At 36.1% G+C, this 16,033-nt stretch overlaps 1 protein-coding gene across 10 annotated transcripts in view; it reads left to right on the top strand.

Moving 5' to 3' along the window:
- The first annotated feature begins 7 nt into the window (after positions 1-7).
- Positions 8-16,033, top strand: part of LNPK (lunapark, ER junction formation factor) — a 55,591-nt gene continuing 39,565 nt past the window's right edge. For 3 of the 10 annotated variants that reach the window (XR_004842274.1, XR_004842273.1, XM_035896204.1), the window contains exons 1-9: positions 8-332; positions 606-768; positions 2,262-2,325; positions 2,750-2,811; positions 3,476-3,557; positions 5,748-5,792; positions 6,990-7,177; positions 10,558-10,616; positions 13,858-13,898. Coding sequence is in view for 8 of the 10 variants with exons in the window: in XM_035896204.1 (XP_035752097.1) it covers positions 3,531-3,557; positions 5,748-5,792; positions 6,990-7,177; positions 10,558-10,616; positions 13,858-13,898 (360 nt within the window). In the remaining 2 variants the exon portion in view is untranslated. The other 7 variants (XM_009640796.2, XM_035896210.1, XM_035896205.1 and 4 more) reach the window with 7 other exon arrangements.

The following is a 16,033-nucleotide window of genomic DNA, read 5'->3' as shown; positions in this document are numbered from 1 at the left end:
TGCTTCAAAACAAGGCTGGGCTTCGAAAACAGCGCCTGACACCCCACCCCCGCTCCTTGCTCCATCGCCTTGGAGTCTCGGTGCGGGAACTAATTTGCCTTTCCAATTAAGGCTTTGGCGAGCACAGGACCTCCGTAGGATGCTTCCCAACAGAAACAGCTGAAAATGAAGTTTAAATTGAAGAAAATTCAGTATCTGATTTTAATTGAGAGGTTCCAGGACAGGCTAGCAGTAGGTGGTGGGTGATGCTCCTGGTTCTGTTGGGCTTGTTCCCTTGTCCATGGCGCTCATAGCTGGAGAAACTTTTTATGGTCACTGTGGGAGCTTCTGAGGTCAGTAAATTGTGGGAGAATACGAGTTTTGGGTGGAAACTTTGTGAGCAGAACTGGAGATTCAATTTGAAAGGTAGAACTTGTGTTCTTTGTAATGGTAAATACCTGAAAATATTTACATAAAATGAAGTCTCTAAGTTTACAAACCCCCTCATTTAAAGAACATTCCCCCTTCCTTCAGGGGAAAGGTCTATATGTCTGTATGCAAAGCCTTGATTTCAAATTTCTAACTTCCTTTTTTCTTTAAATGTGACTTGTCTTAATGTCATTCAGTCTTGAATTTCAGCATGTCAATTATTAAAACTTACTTTGGAGACTTTGGTTTTTTTTGGAGAGCTTTTGATCTTAAAACAACAACAAGCTTGAAGAAATTTAAGACTCACTTGATAGAAGTGTAATGAGATCATCACGCTATTTTCTCCATGTGGATGAATGGGTTGGTGGATGATTTCTGTAATTGTGCATGATTCATCCCGCTTTCAAAAGAGAATATTTTTCTGCTCTGGTACTATTACTGTGGCTCTTTTGCTTTGTTTTTTACTAATTAAATTGCATATTTCTGGGGGAGATGCTATCAGGGAATTATTACCCAACTCTGAAAAAAATTAAAATTGGTAATAGTGTTTTTTAAGCTTCTACATTAAGTGGGTTTTTTTTAATGCTTCTGTTGTCTGTTTTGAGCCTCAGGTTAGGAAATGTTGCAGCTATGTTATTTGTGTACTAGATCAGTGATAATGTTTGTGGAAACAAATCCAATTGCAGCAGTGCTCAGTGAGTGGAAAGGATATCTCTGTGCTAAAGAAATGCAGTCTTCAGAAGGAAAAAGTGCCTTGCAATAATTTGATGGTTAGAGCATGGGAAGGAGGCTTGTGGAAGGACTCTTACCTTGAACAGTAGGGTATTAGTGGTAGGAATGTGGAGTGGCAGGTGAGGAGGAATGAGGAGAGTTTGAAGCAGTTGACAATTTGCGTTGTCATGTCGAAAAGCAGAGAAGGGAGGGAAGGAGAACATCTGGGGGACTCTATAGAAACCATAGAAAATTCTCTATCTCATAACTGAGGATTTGGTGACTAAACTGTAAATGTGAATCTAGTGGCCCTAATCCCTTAATACCTCATTGGGGAAGGGTTTTGGTAGTATTACTGACTTGCAGAGCAGCATACATAAGGCCTGTCAGCATCATAGTTAAAGTAAAATTACGTGCATGGTGACACGTGTTTTACATAGGTTTGAAAACAGGTTTGACATTTCAAAAAACATATGTAGAGATAACACTGTGAATGTGTTATTGACAAAGGCTGGTGGCTCATAGATAACCTATGCCCAAAAGATCTTCTAACACTTCTAGTGCAGAGGTTTTCAAACTATGGCCTGAAGGAAGATGGCACATAAAAAGGCTGCGTGAGCATCTCTATGTGTGTCTCTGTGTCCACAGCTGAGAGCTACTGTTGCTTCTAACAGCAGTGGCAATGCTAGCGAAGCAAACTAGATTTGAGAACCTTGTGCTAAGTTTACAAACTTCTTGGTTGGCTAGTTGACATGACTTCTGTAGTGTTTTGCAATAAAGATAGTATCTGTCTCTGTAGAAATATTTGTGAAGAAAGTCTGCTCAGGTCTACTGCAGTACCTGTCATGCAAAAAGTTGCCTGTAACTGCAAAGTGACAATTGTATAAAATTCCTAGTGTTAGATTGTGTGTTTGAAAAATAAAAATATTGCTGCTGTTTTACTGAGGTGTGTTGCTGTAGTAGTGATTATTTTGAGAATTTACTCAAGAGTCCAAGGGGTAATTGTACTTTTTCTGTAGCTCACCCCTTTGTGCTAGTAATTTGGCAGCAGCAGAGCTAACTTGTCCATCTGTTCTAGCTTCATTTTGGCACCGTTTCAAATACGGATTTCCTTATCAAATACGTTTTTCCTTATCTTTAAGGATTGGTTTTTGAAATCACGGGGCCTGTAGTTCTGGATTCTGAAGTCCTTGGCTTTCTTGAAAGGTGAGGAGGTTACCGTACTACAGTAGTGTTCATGCTAGTGAGCAATGTGTAGCCTACATTATATTAATGTGTTTGGACAATTTGGAAACAAATTTGGATTGAGATTAGGTTTCTTTGTCTTTCAATTTTTGTCCAAAGGTAACTTAATAAACAAGATAATAATAACTTATATTTCTGCCTAACTAGATCAGTGCTTTATTTTAATAAGTCTTACCGTTTCATTCCAGAGTTAAAAAGGTTTGAGCCCCTAGTTGGGATGGAGCATTAGTTTGCTGCTGGGATTGCTGTGAACTGATCACTTTTTCATTCATGGGGTATAAAACATGTAAATTAAGTGACTGGAGAGAAATTCTGCTATCCTAAGGTTAAAAGTCAATTGATTCCAACTACCTGCTGATGGAAAGTTGCTACACTTTTGTTTCAGGAATCTAGACCCAGGTCATCAAATTCGTGCTGTTCATGGGTTCCAGGTTTGTGCAGGGTCAGGTGAGCTACTTTTGCACTGTTGGAATTGCTTTAGGGCCATTTGGTGTGCGGGTGGACTGCACCATGTGTTGTGTGCAGGAAAGACCTGCCAATGTAGTGCTTTCCTAGAGCAAGTGAAATCCCTTTGAAACTGATTATTTGACATGATAGAAAGGTAGACAACAATAACAATAGTGCTATCCAATATGTTCTTGATGAGAACATGAAAAGGAAGTAGATTTACTGGAGATGAATGTTCTCACGTAATAGTAGGATATTAATGCTGGATGCCTGGAGTGACAGCTGAAAAGGAACATTGAGAGTTATGCTTATGAACAGCAGAGGAAATAAGTTTCTTAAATAATCCTGCTTAATAAGTTTTAAAAATTGTTTTTTCTGCTGGGGGATTTTGGTGGCTTTTTTAGCTCTTATCTTGTGCTTCTACCTTTGAGGGCTCCTCTCTGGATGAGTATTTCCAAAGTAAAAATAAGTTTGGCCGCACCAAGGCTGATCAACTGGCAAGATGGACTACGAAACAGAAAGCTAGATTTTAAAATAACATATAGGTAGATAACTAGGGAATGGCCTTATGCAATATTTTGATTCCTTTAGATATTGGAACAAATTAGTGAATCTTGGACTGTGCTGTTAGATTGCTCCTAAGTGCTTAATGCTTCACTTCTAGCTGTGAATTCTTGTAGAAGATTGATAGCTCTGCCAACAGTTGTCTACAGCAGAAGATGGGTGGATTAATTTCAAGATGGAGGGTAAGTAAAACTGTGTAACAATATAATAATCTTTAGTCTAGAAGATGGGATTACATAGGATGTATTTCTTAATGCCTATTGATTGACTGTTAATGCTGGTCAAATGTTAGTGCTAAACTTTTCCCATTAATATGTCACTCAAGTCCAGTAGTGAGACATAATGACCAAAAATGTTCTCTGCCAAATTCCTAAACTGTGAAACTGTGCGGCTGCCCTTCATTTCCTTTGCAGTACCAGGCCTGGCCTGGTTTGGTTAATTTATAAAAAGACAGTTTCAACTCTTTCTGTAAATCTAAATAGTTTTGTGGTGCTTCATCAGGGTAGAGACAGCAGCATTTGTGACTTGAAAGATTGGTGGCTATTTTAGGTCAAAATGGATACATTCAGAATATCATTCTATGTCTGTTTTAACAAATATTATGGGTCCTACCTATAACAGTCTTTATTCCTAACTGGTTTTATTGACTTGTATATTATTGAATGGTGTACTGAGTTTATGGGGAGGAGGCATGAGGTTTTGACTGCTCTTCTGGCAGGTGTGAGTTGTTTGAGTCTATGTTTGCCTTTGCATATTATCAGTTGATTTCGGAGTGTCCCATACAAAACTCCTTCAAAGGCAAAGGTTTAGGTGAATTGTCAGTTTTGTTAATAGAAACTCGCTCCTTTTCATGGTGATGCAGTGTGGGCTATGTTTTTTGAATTTGTGGCCTGAAGGGTGGGGGAAGATAGTGGCTTTATACTTCTCAGAAATTAGGAAGGATTCCTGGAAGGTGGATTCCAAGTTGCTCCTAAGGGGAATTTTACTGGAGATAACACTTATTTGCAGTTGCTTATAATTTATTTAGAGCATGTGTCTGTGTGTGGAATGAATAGTAATAAAAAGCTGAAGTTCTCAGGTTAGGGCTCCATGTATATATCCTCTTTGTTTTGCCTATTCCCTCCACTCATCAATTCTCTCCTTGTTTTGCTTCCCACCCACACGTCTGTTATTGCTGTGCATGCATTATGGGTTTTCATCTTTTGTGATGTAGGAAGGGAGCCTTCAGTTAACAGGAATACCAACTGTAAAATAGTGATTCATTGCAGTCCCTTCTGTTTGTCAGTATTAAAGTAGGAAAACTTCTTACCTTTGTGTAAAATAGAAAATAATTATGAATATGTCTTTTTGTTAGAAAACTGTTAATGTACAGTAATCCTCAGAATACTGACTTTCTGTAAATCTAAATAGTTTTGTGGTGCTTCATCAGGGTAGAGACAGCAGCATTTGTGACTTGAAAGATTGGTGGCTATTTTAGGTCAAAATGGATACATTCAGAATATCATTCTATGTCTGTTTTAACAAATATTATGGGTCCTACCTATAACAGTCTTTATTCCTAACTGGTTTTATTGACTTGTATATTATTGAATGGTGTACTGAGTTTATGGGGAGGAGGCATGAGGTTTTGACTGCTCTTCTGGCAGGTGTGAGTTGTTTGAGTCTATGTTTGCCTTTGCATATTATCAGTTGATTTCGGAGTGTCCCATACAAAACTCCTTCAAAGGCAAAGGTTTAGGTGAATTGTCAGTTTTGTTAATAGAAACTCGCTCCTTTTCATGGTGATGCAGTGTGGGCTATGTTTTTTGAATTTGTGGCCTGAAGGGTGGGGGAAGATAGTGGCTTTATACTTCTCAGAAATTAGGAAGGATTCCTGGAAGGTGGATTCCAAGTTGCTCCTAAGGGGAATTTTACTGGAGATGATAACACTTATTTGCAGTTGCTTATAATTTATTTAGAGCATGTGTCTGTGTGTGGAATGAATAGTAATAAAAAGCTGAAGTTCTCAGGTTAGGGCTCCATGTATATATCCTCTTTGTTTTGCCTATTCCCTCCACTCATCAATTCTCTCCTTGTTTTGCTTCCCACCCACACGTCTGTTATTGCTGTGCATGCATTATGGGTTTTCATCTTTTGTGATGTAGGAAGGGAGCCTTCAGTTAACAGGAATACCAACTGTAAAATAGTGATTCATTGCAGTCCCTTCTGTTTGTCAGTATTAAAGTAGGAAAACTTCTTACCTTTGTGTAAAATAGAAAATAATTATGAATATGTCTTTTTGTTAGAAAACTGTTAATGTACAGTAATCCTCAGAATACTGATTTTTTTTTTTTTTTAGTGAGATTAACATCTTTTTTTCTTTCCCTTGTAAGCAGGCAAAGCCTTCCACTGTAGAACTATTAGAAAAAATTGATAAGGTATGTATTTGCTTTCTGGTGTTTTGTTCGATTTTTTTTTTTTTTTTTTTAAAGATATGCATCCTTTTTGCTGGCCATGTATTTCTTTCACATTAGGTCATGGAATTTAAGATTTTTTTGATAATTATTGCAGTTGGATGTACTAGAGATTCTGAGTTTCAGATGGACTGCTACCTTTTTTCCCCTTATATTGGTAACTTAAAAAACCCCATACTGTATAATAGATAGTGAGAACTACAGTTTAAATATTTATTTAGAGAGCCTGAAATGGGAATGAATGTGAAGTTGGCTTGATTACACAATTTTATTGTAACTGATGGTTAAATTCCCAAGTAGTGGAAAATGTCACTAATGCAAAGTTCCATTCATCAGGCTCATTAGAAAAGCTTCAATGTATGGTTTTGAGTGTAAGACCTGTAACTGTAGTGGTAGTAAGTAAGGTCAGGGGCAGAATAACTGAATAGATGGTTCAGTAATCAATTGTGAATTTTAGCCAGAATTTGTGACAGATGTCTGTACTCTATGGGGAAAGTAACTGTTTTGAAATATGCTGTTGATATTTTTTGTTTTCCTTTTAATGTGAGAGTGTGAGTACTCCTGTCATCACTTGAAATGCAGTCAAAATGGTAACATAGCAGAGCATTGGTGGATCACTTTATTAATATGCCAAAAGCATCGTTCAGGTGTTCAGGATTTCTCTCTTAATGTGAGGAAAACACTGAAATGAAAACGTGAAATGATGGAGAGGTTTCAGCAATTTTCCATGTTAGTAGAAAAGTATTAGAAGCATTTGAAATTCCACAGGTGCTTCATGAAAGTTTTAGGATGTGAAGTATGGATGGTAGTGATTTATGTGATCATAAAGACTGCTATTCATAAGATATTAGCATTTTCCACTTCTCCCAAATATACTAATGCATTACAAATAGGAAAAAGTGCTGATTTGTAATATTTCTTCCCAATAGCAATGTGTTACTGCTAATACATTGCAAGTGGCCCATATCATAACCTTAATAGTATGATGTGTTTATGCTATGAAAGTTATCTTTGGGCAAATACTGTAATTTCTCAAAAAGCTGCTTGATTTTGCTAATCAAGTATCAAACTGATATGGCTAATTTTAGCAAACACTTAAAGGCAGCTTAGTAAAACCACCAACTAATTTCACTAATAAGGTTGAACCCTGTTTATTTACAGGAAATACAGACATTAGAAGAATTTAGAGAAAAAAATCAAAGGCTACAGAAATTATGGGTTGGAAGGCTGCTTCTCTACTCTTCACTTCTTTACCTTATCACCTGCTTAATTGTGTATTTGTGGTGTCTTCCTGATGAATGGACAGCAAGGTTGATTATGACGCTTCCATTTTTTGCATTTCCATTGATGTAAGTAAATACGCCTTTTTTTTTCTAACTGCTGTCTCTTTGATAAAAGGAGATGGAAAATACATCTCAGCAGGGGTTTGGGTTTTCTTTTCACAATCCTTGAGTTGTCATAACTTGCTGAATTTTTTCTCTTAAAATAAATCCAAATAGTTAGGCAGACACTTTCTTTGAGGGGAATGTCTCTCATGGGTCTGGCTTTAGTGTAGAACTAAGTCTTACCATCAAAAGATGCTAGCATCTAAAGTTACTTGGCTTATCAAAATTATATTAGGGCTAGAGAGAGACCTATATCTGAACAGCTGCAAGGTGATGTAATATAAGCAGAAGAAGATTATCTTGGGCTTTATTTCTACTTCTATTTGGAAAAGCAATGCTACTATATGAAAGTGACCTAGGGTATGTTGCCTGTATGTAAAATGCAGTGTATAAAATTGGGGAAGAAACACAAGAATGAACGGAGAAACTTGCATACTAGGTGACTGTTAACACAGAAGTGACTTGAAAGGTCATCAACCTAAATATGTTGATGACTAGTTTTACGTAATTAGCTGTTCTGGAAAATCATTGACTCTCTTCTTCAACCAGAAAATATCCCAACATCACTGGATGTAAATAGGAGAAAGTATTATCTACTTGTTTGTTTCATTGAGCTGACTGGCTGCTCATCCTCATGTATGGCTTTTGTTTTCTAAGAAAACTGCTTTTCTAAAAATAAAAAAGTGGGCTCCCACCTCACTAAACAGCTACTTCCCTGCCTCCCCTTCCCCCAGACCATCAAGGAGAAGCAGCCTATTGAGCGTCTTTCCTAGTGGTGGGGAGCACAGTGCGTTTACTAATTTGCTGAAATGAACATTGTAAATACTGTCCATATTTATACAGCATCTTTGTATGAAAACATGACTTGTCAGTGCCCTAGCTTTAGACTTGAAAGTCAAAGTCAAATGTAAATATTTAATGCTTTGCAAGTTTGATTAATGTAGGTCAGCATAACATAACATGCAAACAAAATACTTGAAGATGCTTTTTGTATGTCATACTGTGTTATGCATAATGTACTAATGTGCTGCTGTTATGGAATCCTGTGGAGAAGATAGATGGGCAGCAATGTCTTGACTGGAAAGGATTAATATAGAAATTAAAGCTCAAATGAATCTTTGGCAGCAATATGAATTGATTTTGTTCTTAAGGACAAGGATTTGAAAATCTGTGTTAGTATGCAAGGCTTGCTCATGCTACCAGGGAAGGTGTGTAGAAGAGGAAGTATTACCAGCCTCTCTTCACTAATCCTAACACACCAAAGTGTAGAAATGAAAAATTTTATTAACTGAAGGTGATGGCTTCTAGTGCTGTGGTGCGAATTTTCACATTGGATTTTTATTCTCCAGTTTGTCCTCCAATTCTTGTTTGTGTTTTTTTTTTTGAATAGTGGGTTTCTATAAAATTCTGAATTGGATATTGGCTTACTAACATTTAGAATTAGACTTGTTCTCTTATGAATTGCAACTGTTTATCTGATTTTTCTCTTAAGCTATTCCCCTTTAGCTTTTTTTGGCAGATATGAATGGCAAGCAACTGCCAGCTTGTCTTCGTTCTCGGTCAAGAGGTGACTCTGTGCTGAATGCCTGGTGCCACCCAGTAATAGCTCTAGAGATTTTTCATCCCTAATCAAACTGGAATGTGTCTGCCTTTTCCAGCCTGCAGTCAGTCACCAACTTATTTCTGCCTTAGGTCATTCCCTCAGGGCCTCAGCAAGTTACTGATGCTGGTAGAGTGAGTTAAGTTCTAGGAATATACAGCATCATTAATTTTAAATGTATACTGAAATATCTGAAAAGTTGATGAAAGATATTAGCATGTTAGAAGGACGCTCTTGAAATGGTAATAATTGCAGTTGGATTCTTTTTCATCTTGCATGTTCTGATTTTCAGAGAAATATGTTTTTATTTTGTAAAATTTGTCTGAAGTGGTCTGCTATTAAACTTTCACCTCCAAGTTCTTAGAGGAAATGTTTTTTATTTCGTGAAGTCCTACCATGTATCTATTAGTCCAGAATACAACTAGATGAGACTTTATTAAGCATACAGTAAAAAAGAAATAAAGCTTGTGCCTGTGTAACATAGTCTTCAAGGCAATACAAATGCTGTAAAACACTTATTTCTTTTGATACTTTATGAAGAGACACATCTTGCGTGTAAGCAGGCAAAGCCATCCATATTCTTAAAGCAGTTGTTGCAGCACACCTTTGAACATGGAATAGAGTTAAACTTCTTTCTCCGTTTCTCTGACATTGAATAGTTTACTGTCATGTTCCAGTTGTCTTGTCTAACTTACCTAGCTCAGGTTGTGTTGTTAATACTTGATAGCATTTTGAACTGGGCAGCCATTATATAAATGCAAAAGATGTTCTTATGAATTGAGTTGAAACTCTGTTTGTTTGAAATTTTAGCCTTTTAGTTAGCTTTCTTCTGCTAGCTGTTTTTCAGAGAACCTTTCTAGCCTTTAAGAATTATTTTTTTCTTAAATGAAACATTGCTACTTTAAGCTTTGTTATATAGTGCTTGGCACTAGGAGGGGTTTGGATAAGGTGCTTGGAAAGGCTTGAAGTATGAGATTTGCCCCTTGGCTTAGGCCAAATAACTTGCCAGGAAAAGTGTCAACTTAATAATTATAAGCAATTCTAAGCTTTAAAACAAATAAGTCCTGATGATTGCAGAGAGACCTTTCAAATGTAAAATGATCGTAGATCAGTCTAACTTTATCTTGAGCGCAGATAAACTGCCTTATTGTTTGAGCTAAGTCAGCTAAAACTCTACAGAAATGGAGTGGATTCAGAGCTCTGTAAAATTGCCAGGAGTCAGGTCAGTTAACTCTGCTTGGGAGAGCATTTGTACAATAGCTGTATCTCATGGTTTTCATTGGTATTGAATTCTTCCCACAAGTCTCCTGGGTCTTAATTTTGGGCCTTAGCTGGTAAGCTTGGTTTTCTGGATAAAATGCATCATAAATCTATGAAATAAGAAGTGATGACTAAGTAATTTTCAGCTAGCTGCTCATACGTTGATTTTAAAAAGTTCCCACTGAACACTTTAGCAAGTGATGATGTTACTTGCGGCTGCTTCCTTTAGTATTTCTGTCTATAGTAATACTTAAATTTCAATAGACAGAACGATTTTATTTAGATCAATGTTGATTTCCTGTTGACAAGATACTAATTTCATTTTTAGTTTTCTGTATAAATATTGTTTGAAGATTTCTGTTCTTGTATTTGTGAAGTTACGTCTCATCTGTTGAGTCTTCTGCATTAACTATCCTGTTTGCTAAATGACTTCAGAAATTGTTACTTTATTTTAATTAATACAATTCTTCTTTCTGTTTTAAAGAATCTGGTTTATAAGAACACTGCTCATTTTTTTCTTTTCCAAAAGGACAGAAAGGAATAGTAAGTATTGTTTCTGTCATTTTTTTTTTTTAGAATATGGAACTAGTTGGGGATGATGCTTGCTATGAAAATGTAAATACTTTGGATAATTTGGCTTCCAGGAAAAGAGCAGCCTTTTGGTTGATGCTGAAATGGGTAGCATTAGCTGAACTGTTGTTTCTACCACACAGTTCTTGAAGAATGGGAAGGAAACTGCTTAATCTTTAACTTCACTTAAAAAATCGTGGTAACTTTCTCCTGTCTTTGCATGCTTCAAAGTGTAATGGAATAAAATGTATTGTAGAAGTAGGAGTGAGGGAAAGGAAATATAAACAATACTAGTAGATCCCTTAATACTTGCATCTTGCAAGTGTTCCAGCAGTCTTAATCGGTTATCTTTATGCATAAGAGAAGAGATTTACAGCAGATGTATTTAATTTATTTGTCAAGATAGCTTTTATCTTCCAAGTTCTCCAAAGCATGCTTATGTTTTCCTGAGTGGAAAAAGGATAAGCAAGTGTTTTTGTGCTGTTTTGAGAGCTAAGGAAAATTGGAAGCCACGTGACTAAAAAAAGGTAATTCAGATGTTCAAACATATATAACAAGTTGTTAAAGAACATGCAGATTCATTCTAATGCAAAACTTAAACTGCATCTACGGCACTTGTCTGCAGTAGTTAGAATTCATTTGAGACTTTCTTTGAAAGCAGTCCAACCTGTAACAATATCTCATGGTGATGTGAGCAATAATACAGGAAAACATCAATGTTGCACTATGTTTTATGACTTGCAGAACAACATGATGTATTTAATTTGTGACAGCTTATGAGTTAAACATCACTTTTGGAATTTTTTTAAACTTAATGTTTGCATTTGATATGCAAGCATAGGACATACATTTTTATGTAGAAATAAAATTGTCCATATATTCTGTAGTGCCGTGTGATTCATTTATAAGGCGAATATATATTTGCATTTCATGGCTGGGTAAGAAAAAAAAATATGTATGTTCTTCTAGTTTGCTTAAATGTCTTTTGCTGTTTTTGGCATATAAGCAAGTTAGTGCTTTTGTTGAACCTGTGCATAAAGGGTTTTAGTAGATGTTAGAACATGCCAAAAGGAATTATTTCTGCATTGTTCCAGAGATCAGGTAAAAATGAAATGTTTTACCTCAAAGATAAAAGTCCTGTATTTGGAAAAGAAAATCAAATGTGCCATGTAAGAGTTACAGCAGTAAAGCAGGAGAAAACATAGCTGAGAGAGTAAACTGGCAACTGAGTGGCTCAAAGCTAGCCTTTTATTCTGGAATAAGTTACTATAGCACATTGAGTCACTGGAGATTATAATCTAATATTATAAAGCCCTTTGCTGGATAACCAGCATACACCAGTTCTGGGAACCATGCTCAATGAGGAAAATTCCTAGTGAAACACTAGGAAAGGTGATGTGGAAAGGTTATGGAATTTCAGTTTTTAAGACTGGTCAGGCAAACAACTGTTGAGGAAGATTTAGGCTGATCTGTCCCAGAGTGTGGGGAAAATAAATGAAGTATCTTGCAGGTATTGACTTCACTAGTATGAATTTTTTTCCTGTACATTTAATTATGATGAGATATATTGGTTTCTTGAGAGTACTTTGCAGTAATTGCTATTTGGCCACGATTGAAGGTGCAGGTGTTTCATGAGGTTCTTGTTGAACATGGTAAAGTGATCAGAAACAAATGCCCACGTTTTAAACTGATTGCATTGCTTTGTGGGAGGCTATGCTTGAGGATGTTCTAGGCATTTCTGTACCAAAAGCAGCTTCCGTTTCTTGAGTAACAGTTAAGAGCCGACTGTATTGTGCGGTTTGTTTGGCTGCATGATACCGTACTGCATTGCAGCACACTTCATGGTGTTAATCTGTGCGGGGCTACACGAGAGGCTGTGTTCTAATATAAATGTAAAATTTGGTGGATGGAGGTACCTTATTAATTTGAAAATGCACAATTCCTGGAATTGTTCATCTTCTGTGGTCCAGCCCAGTCCTATATATGGTCTTGTTCAATGTCCTATTTGTCTTAACTAATAAGGGATTGTTGTAGTTACCCTTTAATTGCATAAAATTTCAAACGCATACATGCCCAGTTTTAGTATTTTGTACATTTAATAAAGTGGTTTATCAAAATGGGTTTCTGCATTCTGGAAAACTTCCAAGTAATTATGTGTTCTCTTAATTTCAAGTAACAGCAGTGTTTCTGAAGTAACTTTAAAAAGTGTGTATAGCATACTTAAATATATATATATATATAAATAACGATACAAAAGTATGTGCTTAGTTTGGTAGGTTTTGGTTTTATTTCTTGTAGTTATATGAAGCTTTTCCTTTTTTTGAGAACTGAAAAATGGGTAAAAATAGCTTACAGGAAGTGAACTGCTGGTGTCCAATAGAGCTGAGAAGGGGAAAAAGTTGTAGTTTTTTGTTAAACTCTTCTTGCTGTGAGGGAGGTAATAGAAAATGGATTTATCAAGATAGTATCTTCTATATTAGGTGATGATTTATTACAGTGAGTTTTCCATGAATGCCAAACTGCAAGCACTGACTTAAAGAAAAATCCCACGTGCATTTAACCTTTCTTCTTTCCCTTCCTTTTAGAGAGTTTAGGTGCTGTGCCTACAAGTTGTAACAGAGCCTCTTAACATTTAGTAGTAAAATGACCTGGTAGCTTTTCTTACAAAACTGGGGATTTTGCTGTAGTCCGAAAGTATTGAAAGGGAGAAACAGATTGAGACTTGAAGCTCAGAATTGACCCGGCATTTGAAACTAACCATGTGTTAAGAGGCTTACGTGAAATACTGAAGCCAGTAAATCTTGTACTCAAATAGATATATTAATTCTTAGACCTCAAGCTCTTTTTTTTTTCTGTAGTTTGACTCATGAGATTAAGTGTATTTGGTCCGTTGTTGTACCAGTTTTAATGTAGGTCAAAGCAGGGCACTGGCTAGAATTGGTTTGCTTAATGGGGAAATGGTATATAAAACTTTTTAATAGTTATAACTGTAAAGTGATAACAGTGGGCTATAATTTATAAGCAGTTTCAGGATTTAAAATGATTTAGTTTCACATAAAAACTTCAGTTATTTTATGCAAAGTTTACTAATGTTGTAGGGTTGGTAGTGGTTAGTGCATAATTTTTCCTGATCTCACAGAGCCAAGTCAATGTTTAGAGTGTGCTGAAATTATCTCTTATATTTGAAAATTAATGTGTGATGTCCTTCTTTTAGATGATGCCCTGGAAGATTTAAAATCCCAAAAGAAAAAAATAGTAAGTAAAACTTCAAGAAAAGCTAGTTGTTATGGTCCACTAAAATGTTTGTGCACCTCTACAAGTTGAGTTTGATTGTAATATACAGATAAAGAGTGGAGGGAGGGAGGTGAAACTACTACTATTCCTCTGTTTTCATACATTTTCTAGTACCACACAAGGCTTTCCTTACCCCAAAATTAGAAAGGACCGCTTGCATATGAGAATAAATTGTCTCCTTGTAGTTTAAGTTAAACCTACTGTTTTAGTGTTGCTAGATCTATGTAAAGTGATTCCGTTTTGTCAGAAATTGAAAATGTATGCTTTAACCTACTCATTGCTGATGACTACTTTTACTTTAGGATCATAAAAAGAGTTAGATGTTGCACCGATTTAAGAACATAGAATGCAACTGCATCTTTAATAGTTACTCTGTCACTTAATGTCTTGCTCGTAAACAGCAAAAAGGATTTCCATCTTGTCTGGATTCACTTTTTCATCAAGTAACAGATTATTGTTTATACCTTAAATGCATCACCACCTATTTCCCATCCTCCTCCATCCTGTTTTGGTACTACATATTTCTTCCATTACATTCTTTCCTCTAAAAAAATCTGTCTTGTCATGTATCAATCCTATCAGTTGTCTTGAGGTCATCTATTTTGTGAGCTGTGTGGATGAGTTAGCAGTATAAAACTGGTGTATGCCAGGTATTTGCTTCAACTGGGTCAACATTTAATCTCAGTAAGACAAATTTAGGATGGAAAAGATTCCAAGTCCTGGATAACTTGCACTCTTTGTGAAGTTTAACACCGAAAGCTGTTTCCTCTGTACTTAATCATTCCATAAGGAAATTCTCTGTTTACTGTTGTTGGCTTCATCTCCTGCCTTGCAAGGCAAAACTTAAAAACCACCACTACCAAAACACAAAAAATCCCTAACCAACCCCAACAAAACAGCCCGTCCTCTCCCCCCCAAACTCTAGAAGTTGTATTATGAGGCTTTATTGTTAATGAGTTTCCCAAAGCGTTCACCTCATCTTCTGGATTTTGCCACGGTGCTGAATTAATAGAAAATCCACACAAAGCTACCAAAAAAAGTCAGGTAAGAGTCTGGTATTATATGTGTGGCCTTTACAGGGGAAACAGATTTCACTGATCTTCCACTCTGTTTTTTTTATCACTTTTAAAATGTACATGTAAAAATGATAACCTGTAACCTAATTGTGTCATTGTCCTTTGGTAAAGAGGATTTGCTAATATTTACATCCGCTAATCTTTATATTAAGGAATCTATTAAATGGAAGTGTCCCTTGGTTGAAGAGGTGATAAAAAAGGGGTTGGACAGGCTTGCATTTTCTGAGAACAGAATAAGTGAGCTTGACAGCTATGTTTTTAATTTTATTTTACAAAAACTGCTTAACAGAAACTAGTTAATCTCTCCAATTTACATAGTCATTGGGTAGCTTTGGAGGGAAAGTTCTTAGAACAGAAAAAGCACAATGGAGAACAAAACAGCTTTTGGAGTCTTGAATGTAAAGCCTCCATTTCAGTTCACATTTCTGTAATCATGAAAATACTCATATTTATTTTAGAAGAACTACTAATGCTGAATTTTTGTGTGAGAGAAACTCTTCTTTAGAGAAAAGGCATTGAATAAAAGACTAGGAAAAAGCTGGTTTATAAAGGGAAGAGTTTTTTGGAACTGATGCTGTTGAAACAAGATGTAAATGTGTAATTTGCATATGCAAAAAATCAAACCAACACATTGTACAAGAGCAGACAGTAGTCAAAAATTAAACAACTGCATGAATACTTTGTGAACAATATAAAAATTATAGTGTAACTATGGAGAGTTTAAACCTGGAAATATACCTTGCCATTAGTATGTATGCATGTCAAGCTTTAATCATTGAAGAGCAACTTATAAATAGGACTAGTAAAATAGAGTTCTGGGAAGTCCAATAACCTATAACTCAGCTATTTTTCAATCTGAGGGGGGTAAAAAGTCCATGATTGCCTCCTGATCTTGTGGGTGCCTGGTTCCTAGCAAGGAACCAGAAACAGAAGACTTATTGCAGCCTCTTGAATCAGCATGGTGTTGGTATTTTTTACTCAGAAGATTGACTCACGATTTTCATAATAATTTAAAGGTAT

Source organism: Egretta garzetta, unplaced genomic scaffold, assembly GCF_000687185.1.
Source record: "Egretta garzetta isolate BGI_Z169 unplaced genomic scaffold, ASM68718v1 scaffold16, whole genome shotgun sequence".
Classification (NCBI taxonomy): domain Eukaryota; kingdom Metazoa; phylum Chordata; class Aves; order Pelecaniformes; family Ardeidae; genus Egretta; species Egretta garzetta.
Note: the sequence above shows the minus strand (reverse complement) of the source record. Positions and strands in the feature narration are given on the sequence as shown.